This window comes from Nipponia nippon, unplaced genomic scaffold (genome assembly GCF_047370975.1).
Source record: "Nipponia nippon isolate SJK-2023a ecotype South Korea unplaced genomic scaffold, ASM4737097v1 scaffold_1, whole genome shotgun sequence".
In the NCBI taxonomy this organism is placed as follows: Eukaryota; Metazoa; Chordata; class Aves; order Pelecaniformes; family Threskiornithidae; genus Nipponia; species Nipponia nippon.
This window is the reverse complement of record NW_028262290.1, coordinates 51,394,248-51,418,431: the sequence shown is the minus strand read 5'-3', so window position 1 is coordinate 51,418,431 and position 24,184 is coordinate 51,394,248. Positions and strand designations below refer to the sequence as shown.

General features: G+C 43.8%; 1 protein-coding gene across 2 annotated transcripts in view; it reads right to left on the bottom strand.

Moving 5' to 3' along the window:
• Positions 1-5,858: 5,858 nt before the first annotated feature.
• ANKRD29 (ankyrin repeat domain 29) overlaps positions 5,859-24,184 on the bottom strand; it is a 33,413-nt gene continuing 15,087 nt past the window's right edge. For both annotated transcript variants that reach the window (XM_087754937.1, XM_009471242.2), the window contains 6 exons: positions 22,207-22,305; positions 19,103-19,201; positions 14,140-14,238; positions 13,580-13,675; positions 12,416-12,514; positions 5,859-10,806 (listed from right to left, as the gene is read on the bottom strand). In XM_087754937.1, the coding sequence (XP_087611063.1) occupies positions 10,723-10,806; positions 12,416-12,514; positions 13,580-13,675; positions 14,140-14,238; positions 19,103-19,201; positions 22,207-22,305 (576 nt within the window). In that variant the 3' untranslated portion in view covers positions 5,859-10,722. The remainder of the gene's footprint in view (positions 10,807-12,415; positions 12,515-13,579; positions 13,676-14,139; positions 14,239-19,102; positions 19,202-22,206; positions 22,306-24,184) is intronic.

The window sequence follows — 24,184 nt, the reverse complement described above, 5'->3', positions numbered from 1 at the left end:
GGCGGGGGGGGGGAGGCCGCGCTCGGGCACCGCCGCCAACCGCCGCCGCCGCCCCGCCCCCGGGCGCCACCTCCCCCCGGCGGCGGGGCGGGGCCGCGCCTCGCGCCAGGGCCGGGCCGCGCCTCGGGGGGCGGTGGCGGCGGGGGCCGGGGGGGGCCGGCTGCTGTGCGGGGGGGTGCTGCTCTGCCGGGGGGGTGCTGCTCTGCCGGGGGGTGCTGCTCTGCCGGGGGAGCTCGGCGCGGTGTGGGAGCGAAGCCGTGCCTCTCCGGCGTGGCAAATCCCGCCTAGGCTGCGGCGGCAGCCGGTCAGCCGCTGCGTATGGGCGCGGAAGTGTTAGTCACGGAGTTTATTAATATCAAAGTGGCTTCAAAAAGTGCTGGCTTTGACAAAAGCGTCTTAATTTTGCTTCGGAGTTACTAATTCGTGATTTCCAAGCGTTAGTCTCGCAACCCCGCGTGCCCTTACCGTGCAGCTGCGATCAGCGTGACCCCCCCGCAAGGCAGGCCAGGAAAACGCTTTCCCGGGGCTCCTGCTGCTGCTGGCAGCGCTGCGGTTTGCTGCTCCCCATCGCCTGACATCAGGCGGCCCGAGCGACGCTGCCGTCAGCAGTTTCGGGAGCGCCGATTGCGCTCCGCCGCTCTGTTCTGTTCGGGGTCTGTTTGTCTGGGGTCTGTTGGGGATCCGTTCGGGATCTGGCTGGGAGGAGGCACGCTAAAAGCGGGGTGCGACGCATTCCCGAGCGGCCTCTCTGTGATTTCCCCGCCACGTTATTGCCTTCGCAGCCGGGTAGCGCATATTGCCCTGCTGGAATAAAATACGTAATTTAGCTGATATTGCCATCTGCTGACACAAATGCAGCCTAGTCTTGGTGTCATAGATTCACGGGCTAACATGTTGGCCGGGGACCGCTGGAGGGTCACGTAGTCCGACTTTCTGCTGAAAGCAGAATCCAGCTGGATCAGGTGGCTCGGGGAATTGTCGGCTTGTGTTTTGAATAGCTTCAGAGATGGAGATTTCACAGCCTCTTTGGACAAACTGTTCCACCCTTTGACCACGCTTACCGTAAAATGTTTTTGTGCTGTATCGAAGGAGATTTTCCCGTGTTCCAGCTTGAGTCTTTTGCCCCTTGTGGCTGCCTGAGAAGAGTGTGGCTCCCCTTTCTCCGCATCCTCCCGTTCGGTAGCTGCGGAGAGCAGTAAGATGTCCCCAGAGCCAGCTCTCTGCTTGGGGCTGAGCAGTCACAGCTCATGTGCTCCAGCAGCCCCAGCTGTCACGGTGGCAGTGAACTGGACTTGCTCCAGCATGTCAGTCTCTTTATTTTCATTCTGGGGAGCCCAAACCTGGACACAGTACTCCCAATGTGGTCTTACAAGTCCCAAAGGGAGAGGAATAACCCCAATCCCTGACCTACTGGCTACCGCCTTGCTTATACAGCCCACTGACTCATGCTCAGCGTCTTGCCCAGCCCAACCACCCTGTTCTTTTCTGCCAATCTGCTTTTCATCTAGTCACTGCCCGCCTTGTACTTTTCCACGGGATTATTCCATCCCAGATGTAGGACTTGGCATCTGGCAAGTGCTAAACAAAGCTAGAGTAGCTAAAGTTATGTTGTGTTTTAATTTTGATGTCATAAATAAAAAATTTATTCAGCGCTATGCAGTGTGATCCTAAAAGCAGGGCACGGAGTTGCTACATTTTCTAGGCGCTCCACACAAGCAGAGGATGCAGTGGGCATAGCTTGCATCGCCACAAGTTAAAAAAACGCAACAACCTTGTTTCAGTGCTTGTGAAAAGGTGAAGAATAGCAAAACTGACTAAACAGAAATGGCATTTCCTTTCTGAATGAATCATATAGAGAAGAAGTGATTTAAGAATCATAGGTGAGAGAGAACCGATTTATAATGTTGCAAAACAAGCAAAAGGGAATCTATTGCAGTGACAACTTCCACCATAAACTAATGAAGTCCATAACATCACACTTGCCTACCACCTACAATATAAACAGAGATAAGAGGTAGTATTTTAATATTTATCTAAATCTCTGATGGATACCTATATTTAGATGGCTGTCTAAATTCACACTGTTATTCCAGTGCAATCCCTCAGAGTGCTGCCTTTTTGCACTCACAAGCTAAAGTGAAGTGGTATAGGTGTGAAGACTGATTAACAAACACTAATCAGACTAAGCCTATCTTTGGTCATAGCGACTTCTGAAACCTTGCGTAACTGCAGATGCAGAAACTCAAACATGCCTGTGTTTTTATGTCGCCTCTGTACGCTGGCAGCCGGCAGACCAGAGCAGGGTATTCCTTCAGTCCTGCTGCAGCCTTTGGTCTTCATCGTGGCTGCGTGCCATATTCAGGGGGTGAGGATGCAGAGCTCTCTCTAGCAGCTCCTGGGCATTTAAGTGTGGTTGCACGAGTGTTATCAATTATAAAGTTGGCACCGTTGACTGTGTCATCTTAAAGTTACCTCTTTCCTTCCAGGCAGGGAAAAAATAGCCCTGAATGGTTAACCCAAATCAATGCTGCCAACCCCGCCTTGCCTTGTTTGTGGTACACATGGCCCAAAAGAAACCGTCCCCGCTCCCAGCTGCTCTTGTTGAAGGACATTTATCAAGTTATGTCTTATAAGGTTCCCTTTTAAACCCAGGATTATGCATAGCTGTTAGGGACTGTCCGCTGGGAAGGCTAATGGGGAATACTTATACTGGTTCTCAGCAGCATACACAAACCTGAATTTTGCTGCTTGGAAGAAGAGGCCAATACTAATTCACAGTGTAAGGGGTCATTTGGTGCCTCCACCACACCAAAAAAGTCCTTTAATTGTCCGTTAGGATCAAATAATCTCTTTCCCTCACTGAATATCCTGAATGGTGTAAAGGTGCCTGCTGGGAAGCTTGTGTAAAATAGCTGCCTGCTTTGTTCTGTTCTACGTCTTTGACGGAAAGCCCTGAGCGTTGCTTTCAGAGGTGTTGGCCTCACTGTTTCCATCGCTTTGCTCAATGCAGAAATGAAACTTGTGTTGCCGATTCCACTAGAAACTCAAGCACCTAGTAGTAATGACCTTGCAATTTCTAGATGGCAATCTCTCTGAAGAATTACTTGCGCATACAAATGGAAACACAGTACGTGATCGCTTTGCAGCAAAATCAATTAAAATGTCCATCGCTGTTTATTACCCATAATTTATTACCTGCCTTTATTATTTCTATTGCGATAGCATCCCGAGGCACTTGCAAGAAGTGAGAGCAACGTTAAGCAACACCCTGCACAAGCACATGGGAAAGCTGGAGATTCTCCTTGGACGTCTTGCAATCTGTGTGAAGACAAGCTGCAACAGGAGGGTGAGAAGTTTCACTCAGTTTGTCACACCTCCATTTTTTTGTACAGCCAGTCCAAACCACTATAGCTTGTTCCAAGACTGTTTTTCCAGCTAAACCAGAATAATACTTACTAAACAAAGCTGGTGTTTCCCATTTGGCGTTGTAAGCAAATCATATTCTTTTCATCAGCTCTCATTTGTTAGCCTTCCTCACCTGTGGAGGCCTGCTCGGCTTTTAATTATACCTGCCTCCATGTACCTATTACTTTGGTCAGATGCTCTTGGCGTCAGACTTCCCATGTGGGATCACGTCCGACTGAGGGGGCTGACAGCAATCTGCCTGATGCTGCCAGTGCTCACTGAAGTATACATTTAGTATGTCAGGTGATGCTGAAGCAAGTCCTTTTATCTTTTCATCTTTGTATCCGCCCTAATGTATTTTGATGGCTGCTCTACCAACCTGTGCCAGTGTGTCCCTATCTAACCTTAGAAAGTCCTATAGTCATTCTTTAAGATCACATCCTTTCTGCATTTATCATTGAAATCATGGAAACTTGTTCATTTTTATTACAATTAGGCAAAGTTATTTATTGCCTAGTAGCAAAAACTTGGGACTTGAATTCAAATGATTCAAAGTTTGTTCCGGTTTTGCTACAAACTTGCTGGATGATCTGGGCAGGTCCCAATCTCTCCACTGCAATTTCCCCTTCTGTAAAGTGGTGCCAATTGCACGGCAACGTGGCCCAAGAGCTCCAAAACCAGGTGTCAACCAGTGACCTGTTGAAGGAGAACACTGTAGAAATGCAGCTTATTATTGCAGCAGAGTCTGGAGACACGCTGCACTTGTTACTGTGAGCAAATAGGCGCAGTGCGTGCTTGTGCCAGATACTGCGCATAAGCACTGATATGCTCACAAATTCAAGGTTTGACCTGTTAATGGCTGTGCATGGCTCCTGGTTTGCGTTAACGTCGGTTTACTGAGTCCCTGTGAGCACTGTGTTGCCACTTGGTGAGTAACTCAGGATTTGCTGTCCAAGTGGAGAATATTGGCAGAACTATCACAGGGGAGTCCCTGAGGGTATTACCAAAATCTGACTTGGCAGGAGGAACAGGAGACAGGTTTATGAGCCACAATTCACCTGAGGAACAGCCTGTTTGTGGCTGGACTTGAAGACATTTTGTCAGTTTTATAACAGTTTGTCCCAGTGAGTAGGTTTTGATGCAGTAGCATGGCCAAGGGAGTTAAAAAAAAAAAAAAAAAGGCAGGACATTGAAGCCTTAGTCCAGTTAAAATGCCCTGTCAACATTGTGAGAGCGAAATGGATTATTTAGAGGCAACTTAGGTATGTGGCTCAGATTTCATTTTGCCGTGCAGCTACAGCCACAGCTGCTAGGCATAGGGTCTTGTTATTGATCTCATGAGAGTTAGAATCTCTTTAAATCACTGAGGAGATAAAGCAAAAACTGTATTGATTCATATTTTTTAAGATCAAGGAGACTATGATGATCACATGTTAGTTCCTGCATATCATATAATTTCATCCAGTAATTCCTGCATCAAATATAAAATGTTTCAGGTGAAACACATCTTTCAGAATGAAAAGTAATTGGTTTTTTTTTTTAAACTCAAATGACGAAGGAATCATCTCAGCAATTCGTTTCAATAGATAATTACCTTCACTCTTGAAAATCCACAGTTTGAAGTTTGAATTTGTCTAATTTCAGCCTGTTGGCACTGCTTTGTTATGCTTTCATGTCCAAAATCTTTAGTGCTTTCCACTACCAGAAATCATCCTTTGTAGTGATTTAGGCCATGAACAAGTCACAGCACTTTCTCTTGATATTCTCTGAATAGACGGAGATGCTTTACTGAGTTGTGGCTGTAGGAATTTTTGACGATGATGCGAAACGTAGCTCATCACAACAGAAAATTGTAGGAATAGGGCAAAAAGCCTGGGATGTCAAACACACGGCCAAAAATACGGTTTTCAGTGCAGACTCTTTTCCCCTTTTATAACGTACATAATCCACTGCATACCATAATAAGCATATCAGCAGGGTGTTGACTTTTTTTAATTGAAGTAGGTCAGATCACTGTAAGGGCCAGTTTTCTGTTTAGGAATAATAACAGAACCACCAAGACATGTTTGACTAACTGAATAAAAGTACAGTCTTATTCCTTTGGTTCCTAAGTTGCTTTTTATTATCTTCCCTTTAGATCTGACCTAATGGATGTTAATGTCAAGGGGAGCCTGCCAGTGACATCTGGATCTTTGAGACAAACCTTGTTATGTCATGCTGAATTAAGTTTTCCTGTTTCTCAAGCCAGGGCATTGGCTTTATTTGTTTTGTGACCGCTATCTCATTTGTAAAGACCTGGAAAATAATAAAAGTCTAATCAATCAAATGGAATAGAACAAAGTGGTCTTTACAAAAATAAGAAATTAACTCTGGTATTCTACAAAGAGAAAGAGTAGAATACAGAAGAAAAGAAAGAAATATTGAAGTATGCAGACAAGATAATCCAATTAGTATATTAATTTTTATTGAAACAATGGTATGGAAAAATGTGTTTTAGCAAAGCAACATTTCTGTTGCAGAATATTAGTCTTACATGGAGTTACATAAATTTTTATAGGTTTTATCAAATGCAAAAAGGGCAGGTCAAAACAAACTGTGGAATTCAGAAAAGTATGAAACTATTGTGACATTTCCAAGGACCAAATGCAGAGCTGCTGTGAGAAGGCACAACTCCATTTAGTCCTGTGTGTGCAGTACAATATTCCGTTGGTGGAAAAAAGAGCCTTGTGTATGATCTTTGGTTGGACTTGTAGCAAACGTTAACATTTTAACCCTGCTGACTCAAGGGTTCCAGACAAAGGCAGTATTTTATGTCTGTTCAGTGTCCATCTTAAGTGAAGTGCAAAAGCCAGGCTTTGTGCTACCTCATTTTCTGCACAACAATTCTGAAATTTCTGAGACAACACAAGATTTGGTTTACTTATGGATTTCCCAATAGTCACCATGACTGGCTGAGTAAAGAAGTGTGAATTATTCTTGCAATTAGGCTCCGACTCTGAGGCAAATAATCATGATTGTTAAAGTGCATTAAGTATGACCTGAAGCTATTTGATTTGGTGCTCTAATCCTCTCAGCTCTTCTAAACTAAACAAAGGTGGGTGGATCAATAGTGAGATGGTTTCGCTCCAAGGGACGAACAGCATGTGCAAGTCAGGAGGTACGACATTCCCTTTTGTATCATTACTAAATAGATGTCCCTGCACACTGCACTGCAGTGATCGTCTTAAATGAAGAGCTCCGTGTATTTGGGACCTCTGAGGCTACACCACTACCATGTCACTGATGGGATGCCACTTCTCTCTATACCCCATGGGCCTTTCCTTGTGCTCATCCCCATCCTACAATGGCTTGATATTAGTGACATAAAAGAAAGATGCCCTATACTTTTCCTTGACTCATTTGTGTAGCCTGTTCTTGGTTGCACATCCTTTGTACTCACTTGCAGCTGATGGGAAGTCACCAGACTATAGCACCTGCATAAATCCCAGGTGGAAAGAACAACAGGCTGGGCTCCTGGATGCGAATGTGCAGAGAGGCAAGCCTAAAAACAGTGTGCTAGTGGAGCTGATTTTTTTGGGGTGTAAGATGGATATATGGCACTTTGGGGGGAAAAGAAACCCCCAAACCCAACCCCAAAACCAATTTGGCCTGTTCTCCTGTCCTAGTTCTATTTCACATCATTATATGGTACCTACCTTCATCCTGCCATCTATAAAACGGATTTGGTGCCTCTTCTAGTCTAAATTTATTCTTGTCTATTGACATGAACTAATGAACAGCTGCTGCATTTCACTGGTGTGTGAATGAAATCGTCTACTTCCCTGCCTCCCCCAGCAATGCATTTTGGAACTTACAAAGGCAATAGTGTCTGCAGAGCAACTTTGAAAGCCTTGCACAAAAGGCAGGACAACTATGCAAAGAACTACTGTCAATATTAGTGAACCACTTCAGCCACGAAGGGAAAGGAGGTTTCCGTTTTGGAACAACAAACAAACCACAGCAGTATTTACTGAGCGCTTTAAAGATAATAGCAGCTACATAAACACTAAGAATTATTAAGGTTTCTTTGTGAAAAGGTTAATTGCATGGTGAGAAACGGCATTGCAACTTTCGAGCCCATTTACAGGCAGAATAAGCACCTTTTGGTTGCAGGGAACCCAAAACTAAAACCAGCCCGCTCTCCAAAGGCTCCGAGATGAAACAGATGCTCCCAACGGGAACGTTTCCATGCCTAAAAATCCTGTGTTGGCTGAATAGTGTCTTTGCTGAAGCTAGATTCAGCTTCAGCCTGAACGGGGCAGAGAAAGACTTTGCTGCCAGTTCTCCACCACGGAGCCCCCCAGCCACAGCCTGTGTGCCGTATCAGCCAGCACTAATGAGAGCGAGGAGGGAACTACAAGCCTTTCCCTTCAACCTGTGCTAGCCCCACATTTCAAATTTTGTTTAGAAATAAGAAAAGCCAGTTACAGCCGAATATCACCCCAAAAAAGAGGACCTGGTAACTGCACCCTCTCAGAAAAAGGTCAGTAGATGCTCTGTACGGGACGCAGCATCCCAGCTGTTCTTTGCTTGTTGCATGAGAGCCCAGGCTGCGGTGGCCAGTCACAGAGGCAGCCGGACACACGACTTGGGAAGTCCTACTCTAAGTGGTAGGGAGCACACATGCATCTTCCCATGGCCAGGCACAGTTCAAGAAGCAGCTGTTTGCTGAGTAGCTGCCCCCGTTGGGGTGAGACCACTCTCACAAGAAAATACAGCTGGCAGAAAGGAGAGGCCAGTTGCAGATACTGGACCCCTGCATGTTGTTGTCTCAGCTTGCTTACTTCAGCTGTCACAGGACCACTGTTGGCTTGCCCTGTCCTCTCTCCTATGCTCTGCTCTCAGGAAAAAATAGGAGACCCTCACCAACAGTGGATGCTTCCACATTTTTTAGGAAGACTGCTTGATCACTACAGCCTGTCTGATATTAAGAGTATTTATTGCTCACCCAATACAACTACTGAAGACCTTCTAATGATTATCCTCCTCCTTTACAACTGTGAAAGGGCTTTTCATCTTAAGAGTGTGGCTGTTCCCAGCTGTTGATCTGAAGAAACTTTAGGGAGAAAGATCAATATTGAGGCCAGGCTGCCTAGAGTCGCTCTAGCATTCTCCAAAGCAACATATTTATCTTCAACCTACTGGGGCTCCAATTAAACCTATCCTCTCCAGTCTTCCTTGTTAAAGAAGTTAGAGTCCAGTCCCATGTAATGCTGTGCAACTTAAGTTCCCAATAAGGCTCTTGAGATTTCTGCATGCTCCGTATTTTTTAGTCTTTTGCAGACCTTAACCCTGGATACAATCATCCTCTAAGCATCTTGCATGATTCTTTGGTTCGGTACCAGTTTGTCTGCAAGTTTCTGTTAGGCACAACATTATTTTAATTTAAAAATACAGCAGCATAAATTACCTAAGCAAACAGATTTTTCTGTTGTCTTATATTGTTGCTAAACTTAAAGCTTTCCTTTCTAATGCTGAATAGAAATTGAATAGCAATTCCAGCTTGCAAGCAAAGGTACGTCCACTTCTGTTCTCTTCACCAGAACCCTGACTTCTTACCTAACTTACTCACAAAAAGAATAACTTTATGATTTGGTAATATACATGGCTAATTTGCACTAAGTAAACTACATTCATTTGTGCTAGCTCACTGAAAGATTTTTTTTTTTTTAACTCACTGAACAACAGTTTGGCTGAATCCTAGGCAGGCATTTTTTAAGCAGGGAATATTTTGTTTCCTTACAATCTCCTCTGTCTTCAACTTTTGAAGCAATTTTTCAGTAATTTTCCCAGGTTTGAAGGCAGGTGAAGTGCCTGGATATATGTACTGAAGTAACATTATACCTCAACTCACTGTAAAATAATCTCTAATGTTTTTGTGGCTAACAGGACATAGTATATACTGTTTATACTGCAAAAATGACTGGGTTTTAACGGGGTGCCTTACAGCAACATGGTTAAAACATAGCTCTTCACAAACTGTCTACAATTTGCACTGCCTTTCCCACACAGGCACTAGTAGCGTGCCTAAGCGTCTCAACCACAACAAAGGCCAAAATTGCTATTGAGAGTTCATTTTCCATGGCCGTGTTAATTAGTGGGCCTGTTCGAGTGTGGCTAGATGTAACCCTATGACCAGCTGTTGAAACACCTATACACTGCGCACTTCTCCCTGAACTCCTGTCACAGGCCTGGGGAATAAGTGCATTGCATAGTAGCTGTGGGTACTAAACCATAGTGTCACGTATATGTGTGTGCAGAACATACGTATACTACTTGTATAGCATCTGTGCTGTTGTGCCTGACAGCTGAATTTCTGATGTACTTGCGCCAGTGAATGATATGCCCTGGTTGGTTTGCTCAGTAACCAGTCCTCCCCTATCCACAAAATGCACGTATGTAGACTGTAGGGTTGGGGATGGATCCCCACAGCACTGCGTACGCATCGCAAAATGCTACCAACTGCTCCACTGTGTTTCTGTTGCTGGACAGATTGATGGATCGAGATGCTATAACTGAGGAGGCATCTTGCTTACTGTTTGGTCAGTAGCTTTTGGCATAATTTGTAACGCTCCGGATCATTTTTGTGGAGCTTCGTGTAGTAGCCAAAATGTTACCAAAGCCCTGGGCTGGCAGGAGGACTTTTCCTGTTGGGATGTCCCAGGTGGGATCTCACCTCTAGCCCCATGCAGCACTTGGAGGAAGAGAGGAATGGTTAGAGCTAGCCCTGCCAGCAAAGGGAGGCCAGTGGCACTGTGGGGCTGCTCCAGGACCAACTGCATCCAAATAGGTGCGAGGTCTGGGTGTCCTTTTGGCACAAGGGCCAAGTGCTCCAGACCCACACATGCGCCCCGAGGCACCCGTTACAGGTGTGCAGCCATCCGTTACAGGTGCGCGGCCATGCCAGTATGGGGGTGCGTGTCTGAAACAGTGGGAGCACTTGCGTGTGCGGGGATGCGTACGCTGCAGGCGCGGAGGAGCAAACGTCGGTGCTGGGACAGGTGGGATCCTGGAGTACAGGCAGGGCTGCAGTGCAGACGCAGCTCCCAAGCCAAACCCTGCTCCCATCGCAGTCCTGTGTTTAGTGATGCCAGGCAGAAGCCCTAGCCCCTGGCAAGCCCGTGGCAAGGGCCTTGTGCATTCAGGGAGCGTGTACTGGAGAGGCGAATCAGTTCTGCAAACTGTTCCAATAAGCCCTTTTCGGGCAACCTAGGTTTACTGTCATGCTACTGTGGTCAGGGTGCATCTCTGTCAAACCGCATTTGTTACAGGGCTGCATTAGCTTTTCCTTTGCTTTTCCTTCATACGGAGGAGTCGGAGGATGCGTTCATTTTTCGTTAGTTCTGCTGGCAGTTCATTTGCCTGAAACAAAAAAAACTTGAGGTTAGCAGAAATGAACCAGTATTTCCAAAACATGGCTTAAAAGCATTAAACTTTAAAGAAGATGGTACTGGGCATTATAATGACGTGCTTATTCCAGTGTTGTCTCCACCACTGTTGGAGATATCTTAAGAAGTCACTTTTCCACACAGTGTGCAAGTCTGACTTAAGCCTTCAAAATAATTCCAGTGTGGGATCTGAGTGGTCATCTTATTTTGTGCTGACTGTCCAGGCTAAATGGTATCCCTTGCGCTCCGTATGCTTCTGCCACAAAATTAAAAGAGAACATAGCTGCTGATTTTTTGGGGGAGATGAGGCAGGTCTTTAAGTACTAAAGCCCATAAAAACACAACGAAAGACTTTAATTGCTATGAAATAGTCAGTGCTATTCTGCAGGACTGGTAATAACAGAACATTGGGCTTTGATTTCCTGTATTTATCGAATACAATTTTGGTAACATAAAGTATTTATAGTGAAGCTACTTCTGAAAATCAGTAATTCTGTCCTGCAAATGTACTCTGTTGTGCCAAATTGCAAGTTATTTAAAAAAAAAAACAACAAAAAAACCAGTAGGAGAGGTTACAGCCACAGACTTTCTTATACTGCACATCCTCCTGCTGCAAATCACTGCCAGTAGCAGAAAAATCTTGCACATTGTTTGGATGACAGCATCAAAACAAAATGCTTATTAACACGAACTACTGTACGAGAGGCATTAACTCTGCTGCCATCAAGTGGAATGATACAGAAATAACAGGCAGAGATTGTGTATGTAATGACCAAAACATTTAGAAGGTGTATGCTGGATTACTTGTATTACAAACTTTCATTCACCCAATCATAAACCAGAAGTAAATACCAGACCACCCATTCATAGCTTAACAAACCCAGCTAGATATCAAACACTAGTGGCAAATAGTTCATAAACACAACTCAGAGGAAGACATTTTCATGGAAATTATCAAACATGTAATGTTAAAACACTTTACAGAAGAAAAACAAGACAAGTTTTCTGCAGAAAAGTTGCTGCCATAAAATGGACATGAAACTATTTCAATAAACTAACAGATTTATAGTAAGATATGGGTAAGATGCATGTAATTTGAGGTAGTTTTTGCATTAGCAATGTGCTGAATTCTCACCAAGTTTTCCTACCAAAGGCACCCAGATATATATTTCTCTTGCTGCTGAAATATCTTCCTTGCATATTTCTCACATAAGACACAAATATAACCTATGACTTATCAAAACAGTGATGGATTATTGTTTCCCTAAAATGCAATCTAGCTGGCCCATGACTAGCTATAGTTAACAATTTAATCTGTGGCGCTTGAGTGAGTGAGTGCATGGTTATTCTCAGATTGAGGTAACTTCACAAGTACTGGCATCACCGGTGGCGCTGCCTAGCACCCTTATAGATGCCTGCATACAGAAACAAATGGACTGAACGTTGGTGCTTCAGGCGAGGATCAAGAGGCAACCATAGACTGACGCAGAAACGTGGACTGCCACCGCCTCCGTGGCACACACGGTCCCAGCGCTCGGCGCTCCCCACCCGCTCCTCGCCCGGGCCGGCGTGCCAGGACGTACCTTGTTCCTCAGGCACGGGTCCGCTCCTGCTTCGAGGAGCAGCGCCACTGTCTTCGCATTGCCGCTCAGGACGGCTGCATGGAGAGCAGAGGTCCCGTTCTAGAAAATACCAAGGGAGATGTTTGTGCCGTGCATGGGAAGCAATCAAAAGGCAGTGAAACACAAATGTTTGCACAGAACAAGCATACGAACAAGTAAGAAGTAACACAGAAGAGATTAGGTCATCAAAAGCATAGGGTCTGATTTAGACAGGGTGCTGGCAGGCTAGAGGGCTATGAAAGAGGTGATTTTAAATGCTTTAATAAAAAAGAGAGTCAAGTTCATTGTACCACAGCAATATTTCCTTTTAAAAATTACCCTTGTCAATAGATTAGAGGCAAAATGGACACAACACTTGCTTCTGCCTGGCAAAATCAGCCATTAGCGAGTGAAACAGAAGCACAAGCAGAAATGGAAACCATCTGTGCATTTTATCTTCTTCCTCTGATGATTAATGACCTCAATGTCAGACAGCTGAATGGTGATTTTTTTTATGGTTGGCCTTTTGTTTGTGGCTGCAAACTGACAGTTCACATAAGCGTGGAAGCTATTTCATACTTGTAATTAACAACCAAGTTAATGCCACCTGGATTTTCAAGTACATCAAAATTGCCAATTAGTTGTATGCACAGAGGCTATCAAAGTATGTGATTTATAGGCACATTCAGCTATTAAAAAGCAGCTTCCAAATATCTGTTGTTTTTCAAGTCACTTTTCGAATTCAGAGGAAAACAAAATCAAGTAGAGGGTCTGCTCACAACAGATCTCTTAGGATACTATTTTGCTGACTAAATGCAATGGAGAGCAGGGTATAATGCTAAAAACTGCACTGTCAAGAGCAATCCATTTACTGCAGAAATAAAATCAGACGACGAAAAGCAGGAGAATTCCTTCCATAACACAACGTGCTTCCTCATTCCGAAAATCAAATTCACAATTTCATTTGAAAAGATTCATTTGTGTGTAGCATTAAAGGCTAAATAAGATAATTTCATTTTCTCTTCACTTTTTTGGGCTCAAGCTCCTTATCGTCTTCCACTGGCATAGTCATAAACATCAGGTCTTTCCTCAGACCCTTTGCCTTCTTGAATTTCTGCCTAAAAATCTGTGTGTTTCACTACTAACCTTCAGCAGGCCAAGCGTGGGAGAGAATTTCAGCAACTCTTCTATCACATTGTTGTACCCTTTAATGGCAGCCTTCAGTAAAGCAGTCGTACCGTCCTTTAAGAGAGAGAGGAAGGTCAGTTCCGTTGTTACCAATACTTCACCTGTGTTCCCCTCGGTTGGAGGGAAACACCAGCTCTCCCCCACACCTCTGAGAGGAGGGTCTCCTCTGCTCATCATCTTTGAGGAGGCACCTCCACAGCATATGCTGCTGGTTTTAGGGCATCTGAGGAATTGTTCCTCTAGCAGGTGAAAACTTCAGGGTGAAATGAACCAGTGACGCCATATGTCATCTTTGTCTCTCATTTATATGGATGTTTCCATTCCCTTATTCCAGGAGGTCCCTTCAGGAAGCTGTCCCAGACACAACAGGAAAAAGGGAGCCCATGGTGGGACTTTACAGCCTGGCAAATAAGATGGACTCTGGGGACACTGGGCCTCCATTCAGGCAGACTTGCAGCCTCAAAAAAAGCTAGGAGGCATTAAGCTGCAGACAGAGCGCAGGAAGAAGTGCTACTCACATCCCGTGCGGCGTCTCGCTCAGCTCCCCGGAGCAGCATTACTCGCACCACTTCACTGTGACCCATCTGCGATGCAATCCACAAGGGAGCCGTCCCATCCTGCAAACAAAATAAGCCTGCTAAAGGTTTCACTTTGAGATCCTGTGCTCCCTGCTATTTTACCACCCAAGTCTGCCTACTGGAATGGACATACTTCAATTTCTCAATTAAATCCTGCACCACAGACATATGCAGAGTTGCTTCCAAAAGCACATGTGTATAAAAAAAAAAGCACTCAGTGTATAAAGTCAGAACCACTCCAGTGGTGGAGTAGAGCACCCTTCGCTGCTTTCTCTTGCATAGTTGGCCTGAAATGTGCATTGCTGTTGCGAACAGTTAAAGCTCTCTTTGGCTTACCAGTCGTGCCTAAAATACATAGGGCAGTTTGAAATGTAAAGGCCAGAGGTATCCTGTGTACTCTGAACTCTAGGTGGCTAGGCGTGACAGAAGATAGAGGTAAATCCCAGCATGCATGGGCAGATTCTGCAGCTGGGTCTCTGTACACATGGGAGTGGAAGTTGTTTACAGAAGCTAAGGAGCAATGCAAGGTGATCACCAGCTTTCAATGTTAAGTTATATTATCCACCCTCAGGGAATCTGGTAAAAACTTCTTGCCTTACAGTGATGGTAAGTATTTAACAAATTTTATCTTCAAGCACTCCGCTAGAAAACAAGGCAATTATCGAGGAATCCAACGTGAAACAATCTGGTTTGGAAAAATTGTCCTATGCAATCATTATTTGAGCAGAAAACCTCAGAAAATAAAATGCATATTCAGAATAAGCTAAACTTTGTGATGGATTTCCATCCCAAAGGCAAAGGTGAGTTGAAGCACTAGAAGTATTTCTCACCGCAATTAGAATTTAGTTTTGTGTCTTTTCCTCCTTTTGCGTCTAAAGGGCCTGATTCTCCAGACTACAGGAGGACTCCAGCAGTTATGTGGTGCCAAATTGATTCTCGTGGGCCTTTAACAACAGGCTTTGCCTGTATGGACTTTAACATAAAAGTGAGGCCTCACATAGTAGGGTGCCTGCTTCTGCCTTCAGCGCTTGCCAGTTCCCCTGCCCCCCTCAGCAGCCTGAAGACTTGGCAGGAAAAAGAAGACAAAATATACTGAGGCTTCCAAAAGAGCCTTAATGAGAAGTTTCAGAAGAAAACAACTTTTTCCTTTAAATATTTCCACCTCGATTAAAGAAGCAATCTCTCTTCTCAGTGCCAACTGAAGAGTCATATGACTTGCTCGTGCAATCCAAAAAAACATTGTTGAACCAGTTCTCTGCTTTCTATGGGCTAGTAACTTAATCCTTTGGAAGAAACAGAAAAGTTATTTCTTCCTTTGATATAATATTCTGGGCTTCCCTTTTTCTGATTCCGAGAAAGAGCAAATGCACATCCTGAGATATTCAGCCTTCTCAAATGGCGAGGAACAGGATCTTTGCCCTCTCTTGTATCATTTATCTATAAATTAACTCATTGAAATTAGTGACTGACCTCATTCTAGTGTATATCCTGTTAATCCAATGAGTGTTCTTTGTGATTCAAAAATAACAAAGGCTGTCTTGTACACAGCATATGTGATGTTAGCGTGGTGGCAAAAACTGTCCCTCTCCAATTTATGGTGTTTTTGCTATCAGTAAGATGACACCTCATATTTTTTCTAATCTCTCCCCACCAGAGGGCTCTAGAAAATAGCAATAGGGATGCTGAAAAGCCTATAAAACTTGGAAAATATCTGAGAGCAGCCTACACAATTTAATCTGCATGAAGATCCAATCCTGTGCAAATCCACACTTCTATTTACATAAGAGATGCAAGCACAAGCACAGCACAGGGAACATAGCAGCTTTCTTTTACTCACAGTGAAGGCTGTAAGAACAACTCCTATCTTCAGGTGTAAATGAAAAGGAGCAGAAGGAAATACAAGTCTTGGGTAACATCGTTGTTACCGTTAACTGTCCTTAATAGTATTGCTGTTGGACATCATCCTCAGTATCTCAGTTATAGGCTAGAGGCAGAATTACATTGTGAGAAGGGGTGACTGTCTTGGAGGACTTAGCCTGAAGAGAAGAAAGATGATGAAGTTGATGGTGGGCTCACATTGACTATTGTCAGCTTCTCACTCTGAAGCAAACAGCATCTAACAGGCAGGTTTATGCAAACTCGTATAGTATTTATATGGAGTAGATGAGATTTCTGTTCATTTTGATGTTGGTGTACAGTGCAAAAGATATACTACATTGTACAAAGAGGCCACATGAGAATTCATGTGTAAACAGATACTAGAGCTTGGAGATGAGTCAGGAAGAAAGTGAGAACAGGGAAGGACGCAGTTCAAAAACTACTTGCATTTCCTTGTCCCTCTGCCCACCCAGCAGACTGCAGACCATTACATTCCTAGAACAATGTTAAATACCCCATATGTTTTTACGCTGTACGTATTTCTCTATTTGATTACAAGCTAATATATATGGACTATATCTCGTTATATCTAGCAGCCAGCAGTTCCAAACATACTCTGACCAAAATTTCTGATGCTCTTTCTCTTACCCATTAACTAATGACTTTGCAGCTTTGAATCTCAGCATTCGCTTGTGGCTTGGAATTTTAGGAAGGGCCAGATTAGGGTGGGAGGTGAAATACCCCTCAAATTCCCAGTAAGGACTTCCAGGGACAGAGAGCCCCTACTCTTAAGCTACTCAGTGTTATCTCCTCCACTGTTCTGCCTATCAGTCCACTTGTACCACTACACCAGCTGAATTCTTGCTAATAACAAATTGCTTGCTTGTCTGAAGTCTACACTCTATATAGTTTTACTGGCTTACCTATATGTGTAATTGCATATCACGTGTTAAGAAAAAAATGTTAATTTCAGAGTATTTAGAATCTGCTTAGTCAGTCAGACTAAAGCCTGCTGGGATGCAGGCTGCCAAAACAGAGTGAAATTCATTGGCAAATGATCTTCTTGCTGTGTTTTTGAGTTGGAGAAGCAAAGAAACATCTCCTGCACCAGGCTTCAGACATTGCCCCCAGCTCTGTCTAGACAAAAAGATGACAAAAGAATTCCTGCCCAGCTTTGCAATGTCAGAAAGAACAGAAGGCGGCTAAAAACCAAGGGAGATGACATTGCCAGGGAAGAAAGTTGCCAGGAAGCTTTGCTATTCGGTCTTGTGAGAGCTGAACTGAAGGGCCTGCAGATGGACAGCCAGCACCATCCGAGATGCTCTACCGTGTCAGGAGCACCCCCGTGGGACTGGGAGATGGGGCATGAGACCGACTGGGAACTGGTACCCACTGCAGCAGCAGGAGGAGACATACAGGGCAGATGCACATGCTCAGGCAGATGAATTAAGCCCCCAAATGCACAAGGCAGAGAGGAAAACCTGGACACTGTGAGAAAGGAGAAGCACGAACTCACACCCGGCGCTCTGCAGCTGTGGCCAGCCCTGTATTCAGTATTACATTGCTAAGAAAAGTTTCCTACAGCAGTGAGAGCAGTGTAGTTTGTAACTGACAGTGAGAGTCATCTGGCATCGACACTGCCCTATCTAGAGCTACATTCCTCATGACCAACATGCCACCTTCGAACAAAGTACAAATTCGTTTCTAAGAAAGAGACTGAAGTCCATCCAACCATTACTTTACTAATTAAACAGTAAAAATGTTCCATTTGTTAAGGAAATGTTTCAGGTTACAGTGGGCCCTGTACAATACAATACAAATACAAATGCCATGGACTTATCCAGGCATAATCTTAGCAGGGATCGGAGGTACCCTGAAGCAAAGTAAGCCTGTATTGCCGGAGATGAAACAGAGCCAGGAGGAACATTCACACAGAGTCAAGTCTTTGCCTCAACTAAGATTTTAAAATGCCTCATGAAACATTGTTTTGTAGAAATTGGATTAGAGAGCTAAAAAAATATTGTCAGAAAGAATTAGCTGGGGCATTATAATTATGGTTAGCAGAATGCAGTTTTTATGGCAACATGGTGGAGCTAAATCTAACGCTCCCCAACTTTATTTTGACTGACTCAAAAGGCATTAATGCATACCGTGGTCTATTGAACTTTTAGACTGCATTACTTAATAGCTTTTAACAACATTTCTTAACCTTGATCTTGGGAGACAGTGTAGAGGCAGCCTAGGAGCAGCTAAAGCATCAGTCCAGACAGTAGCTGCCAGAACAGCTCTGGTGCTGGAGAGGTGGGAGAAGAGACAGCAGGAAAATTACTTCAGTTTGGGCACATAAAATGCTAATCCAGTTTCCTTACACTACAGGAGTAGCAGGCAGGCTATGCAGACCTACAGATGCAGCAGAAGTCATATAGATCAATCTCTGCTGCCAGGCTATGATTTGTCAGGCTTTTTGGTGCAGATGAAAGGAAATACTGAAAATACCTGGCAAAGCTCATCACATGCCACGTTGTCCACTGTTATTAGAGTTTTCACATTCATTTGCTCCTGCCTGCTGATTTTTTACTTGCTGCAGCCAGTGATCACAGCCACCTGGCAGACATACATGACTGATGGCAAGGACAAGACCTTATCCTATCAGTTTAAAATGTGCAGTAAAGATCCAGGGGAGGCGGGCTCAAAGCAGGCAAAGACTCCTGGGAAGCCCTGTCTCTAACCAGATATTTCTTGGTTCTGGGAGTAAAGCTACCTGTGCAACTCCTACATCTGGCTATTCAAAGCAGCATCTAAAGGCGCTGTTTAAGCACTGGTTTTAGAGTTGAGAAACAGCTGAGCAATTAAGAAAACCTTTTTTGGAAAACAAGAGAGCTTTTATATATGTCTCTGTACATCATGTATGCTTACGTATCCCTCAGTTTAACACCTAGGAAATCTCTCTAATCCAGTGTTAATTTTTCATAGCTGTAAAATTTAGTAATTAGACCCCAGCTCTTCCCTGAAGTGTTGAGCTTACCTGCCGTGGCTGGTTAACCTTTGCTCCTGAAGAAAGCAGCAATCGGATGACATCCAGATAGCCACCTTGTGCTGCCAGGAAAATTGCAGAAGCTCCATCCTAAGAACAAATATATCCAGCTTACACTGTGTTGAAATGATGCCATTGTTTCCATACAAAACCAAATCAAAATTAACCAAGTTCTCCTTCTTAAGCCATTATGCAATGTAACAGCACATATATAGCCAAGCTCAAGAAATAAGTACCAAAATCGAAAGTCTAGTCCATAACAAACTGTGGTAACATTTTCATTCAGCGTGCACAAGTACTGGCTCCCATCATATACCAAACCAAGCATTAAATCCTGGGTCTGGAATACTAAGAGCCTAGTTCATCAAAGCATTGATCTCCACAACAAGAAATCCATTCCTATACAGCAAAATATATTTATTTCAGTTCATCTGGCTTTTATATGTTCATGTGGAAGTGTTCTGCTACATAAACACACATGGTGAAAACATGTTCAAGTAGTTTGCAGAACTGGAGACTCCAGCATTGAAGTCTGCCCTTTAGGCTGAAGGAGTAAGTACTGTGCCACACTGCTGTGCCCCCCCAGCAACTACCATGCCACTGCTCTGGCACATCTTGTAGAAAAGACTTCATCCGTAATATAATCATGTAAAAGTAGCACATGCAAGACAGAGTATCTCATAGCCCTATCAGAAACCAGCATTTTCCTGCAAAGGGCATGAGAAAGAAATGAACAAATAGGGGATTTTTTTTCCTCAACATGTCTTTCATGTGCAGATGTTCTCAGCATTTGGCTTCACAGAAGCTTTTTCCTTAGGAAACAAATTTAAAGGTCATATTTCATTAAGTTTTTTTATGAAAAATTCAAATAGCATTAGAATCCATCCAACCGACTGGAAGTGGAAACCTGCACTGAGGGTGGGACAGGTGTTTACCCATCCTATATCCACAGTGCTCAGCAGAGAGCATGCTAGGGCAAGTTTTCCCAGGAGGTGAGCCTCTTTTAGCTTAAATAGAGACATGTACGAACCCCTTCACTGCATCTCAGATGTGCAAGTACACATCTTCCAACCAATTTATGCATATGTTTATTACAAAATACAGGGCATTTTAGTGGAAGCCTGTTGTTGACCTTGTTGGCATACCACTATGTCGGGACCGAATGCTCTTGTCTGTCGAGAGATACTGCTTCGCTACTCCTTTTCCTGCAAAACTCAGCATAGACTTAGTGAAGCATGAGCTGAATATAGTGCCCCAGGGACTGAATTTAGAATGTTTGACCTTGATTTCAAGACAAATGTCCTGGTAAACAAGAGAGGTGTCTGCTGGCACTACAAATGCATACCCCTGGGCCTTCTGAGGGGCTGTTTTCTCTGGTTGCCATGCAAGTACTTGAAATAGGGTTATGGTATCAGGTCCTTTGCAGGCTGCCTCCAGAGGCAGGGGTAGTGAGAACACTTCCATTTAGAAAGTAAACAAGGTTGTGTAATAGTAAAAGAGCTCGTTATTATAGCATCAATCAAGATGGAGAACCTTGGGTTCCCTATCATCCAGCCATTTTAAAAACTGGATTATTAGTTTTTTGTACTTGATTTGAATTGATGCTGTAATGAGAAAGCTGTTTTGAGGCTATAAGATGCTTCTGCAAGAAATACTGTTTAGTTAGGGTATTCTCTTGTCTTCTCTACCCCTCACGTGAGTCAATTTAAGATTAAAACATCTATCTTGATGGTCTGGGGAGGACTACCCAAATGTGTGCTTGAAATCCTGCTCATTTGGCCACCTGCCAGTGAAACTGCCAGCCAGATACCACTTTGCAAAAGCAGCTTGGCGATGTCCCACAAAAGGAGCCAGGCTAATGCTCATTTTCAAGAGATTGTGTTCTTATTTTATTAAGCAGCTGTTTCTGACTGGTTTTGCCCAATGACTGTGAGCAATAAAAATACGTCTCTAAATCCAATTGCAAATATTGCTCATTCCTAGGAGAGACAACAAGGAAGTTATTTTACTGCCTTCACTTCTAGGTAAGTGTCTGCAGGTGTGGCAGCATGGCTATTTTTAAACTGAGTGGTAACCCCTGGGATTACCATGCAGAGGTATGAATCACTGCCCTCAGATAGGGAAGGCAATTGCTATTTGCACAGCAGTGAGGGTAGAACACCCTTCTTTACAAATACGGGGTGAGGGCAGCACAGGAGTGGGAACTCCCTGTGTGACCAGCGCATAGCCCCCAGTGCACTGGTGGCTTCTGCAGTCACCAGCCCTCGGCTCCCATGCACGCTTGTGGGAGCTGAGAGTGCAACAGCATCCTGCAGATCCAAAGCCCATGGAAATGGTTGAAAAAACTCGTATATCCCTGGGGAACAACTTCCTCTGTCAGTCTGGAGTGCCCTGGGGTAGGAAAGAGTGGTGGGAAGTGGCGGGAAAATCTGCCACTCGTTTCAGTTGAATGCTGAAAAGCTCAACTTATTTGTGTCTCTGTTGGAGTAAATTAAATCCAGTGCTTCATTGGCTCAATCCAGCTTTCTGGAAAGTCAACTAAACGACATCAGTTCATCCATTTTAACCATTCTTTGCCCAAAACACTGGCAAACTAGAGATGCACAAATACCAATAACATCATTTTAACTGGTATGTAAAAAAAAATATTTTAAAGATATTTGAAGATTTAAAGATTTTGACTTTTACTACTCTTTCTGGCAGAAAACTGACAAACTGATTCTCTAGTACCTCAGGGGCTTTATAGCTATTCACTCTTCTGTCTGCAATGTAAATCATGGTAGAACACGACATAGTCTTTTGTTCAAGGTTAATGGATAGCACAAATCTGATCTGGATTCAGTACGTATCCTTCATACAGATAACGAACCAAAAGGCAGCCAAAACATCTTTTCTGATTTTGTGCTACTTCTCCCAGGATCATGAAAAGCAGACAGTTAATAAAATTCACATCTTAGAAGAGTAAAGCACTATAAAACCGCAATGTTTGGCAAATACTTCTCTGTGCTGGAGCCAGAGTATCTGCCATTGTCCAACCAACAGCACATTTGTTCCACCACCAGTGTTGTCAATATTATCTGTGTCAGATAACTCACATAAAGTTGATCATGAATGTTGGCACCGTGCTTCAACAGAGTTTCCACTACTTTTGCATGCCCATACTGACAAGCAGCTAGAAGAGCAGTACCTCCATCCTGTGAAAAAGCAAAGAATGGGTACAGTCAGGTGAGAGGGCAGGTGCTGGACTGAACATCACCATTAAAAAAAAGCAAATTTTAAGGCTTTTCAGAATTTGGCTCACAGCAGTTCTGTAATGACTAGCTACTGAATCTTTCATAATTTTAGTACCAAGTCTTGCCACATAAATCTTTAAACTTGGCTCTGTCACTATAAACATTTTTCTCCTGAGGTTTTTTTAGTGGGGGGCAGGAACTAGAAAATTCTGCTTTTTGTTCCTCGTCTTCTGCCTTCCCACTAGAAGCTTTGTTCCCTTCACAACTCCAAGCTCCTCCGTGTCTCTTCCCTTTACAGCCAAATCTCCCACCCCTGCCAAGCTCTTCCACCTATTGAAGGACAGCACACCTTTCCCCTGCTCCAAAGCCTACCGATCATCTACTCTTTGGCCAGAACCTCATGCCTTGTCATGTCCTGCCTCTCACCTGTTGATTGTTGGCCTGAAGAAGAGTAGGGAGGATGCATTTCAAAGCATGCTAGCTAACTGTGGAAGTGTGAATCAGACCAAACCCATGACCATCAGTGAAAGCCCCATTACTTCTGCTGAAGAAGTGATCCCTGCAGGTAGGATCAATCCCAGGCAGTTATAGTTGCTGCACGTCACCACTAAAGGGAGACCTAGGCACATGCATCAAATCCTGCTTGTAGAGGCACTCCCTTGGGAGCCTCTGAGAAGGGAAACACCTCAGTGTCGCTGGCAATTGACTCCAAGCCAGCTGAAACAACTGATATAGCAAATGTGGGTCTTGTGATCTTAAGTGCACTGTGCCCCACTCAAAAATTACCATTATTTCTAACACTGATATGGAAAGGAAGTTCTTCTTTTCTGCCTGGGATGGCACCATGCCATCGTGCCAGGGTGACACACACCCCAAGTCATCCACACCAGAGGTCTTCTCTCTCCTTCCCTGCCTTCTCCAAGTCTCAAGTCCCTCCTCCACAAGATAAGCTATCTGAAGTATTTCAGATAAATGGTTTCTAGAGCTGTTATTAATGGGGGCAAAAGACTGTGTTTTCCCTCAGCCTTGTTCTCTGAAACAGCTCCAAAGGTTTGTCTGAAATTTTCCACACAGACAGATATCCACAGGAGAAGTTACAGCTTGAATGGCCAAATGGATCTTTTATAATGGGAAGTGCCAATCAAATTTATTACTCTGTGGTGCTATTTCATGCCTATAATAACCTCATGAAAACTCAAGCTCTGACATGACTGAACTAACCCACAGGGACAGTCTATAGCTACTCTCAAAACCTCATATTCACCCTTCCTCCCTATGGCATTGAAAAGCAAACAAGGCTTGAGTGTCAGCAAAGTCACAGATGTGAAGCTGTTACGTGACAATCTAAGAATTGCATATTAATTCTGGATTATTTGAGTAAATATAGTGTGTAATCGGGTCAGTGGAGTTAAGTTACTTTATAGCTACAATGAGTCATTTGACTTTCCTGTCAAATTAAACTACCCTAATATAATAGGAACTGCTGGAACAAAACACAAAAGCAATCACAATGGTTCCTGGACTAAAAACCACCTTATACGCACTTAAAAGACAATGGCAAAAGCTAATAGCTTCATGAAACCTATTTCCTGTCTCCAACTAGCTGAAAGCCACTTCGCTTGAGTAGTGAGTTACCAGATCAAAGGGCTACAAACAAAACCCAGGCATTTTTAAAGACTCTTTCCCTGAAGGAAATGGAAAGAGAAAGGTTAGTGAGTTAAGAGAAACTGTGCTATCCAGATTGGAGGTCCTCTGTGGAGAGGCAGGGAAGGATGAGTTTTAGGAAGCTTAAAAATATTGAGGTTCCCTGTATGGAGGGTAAATAGACATGCTCAGTTAG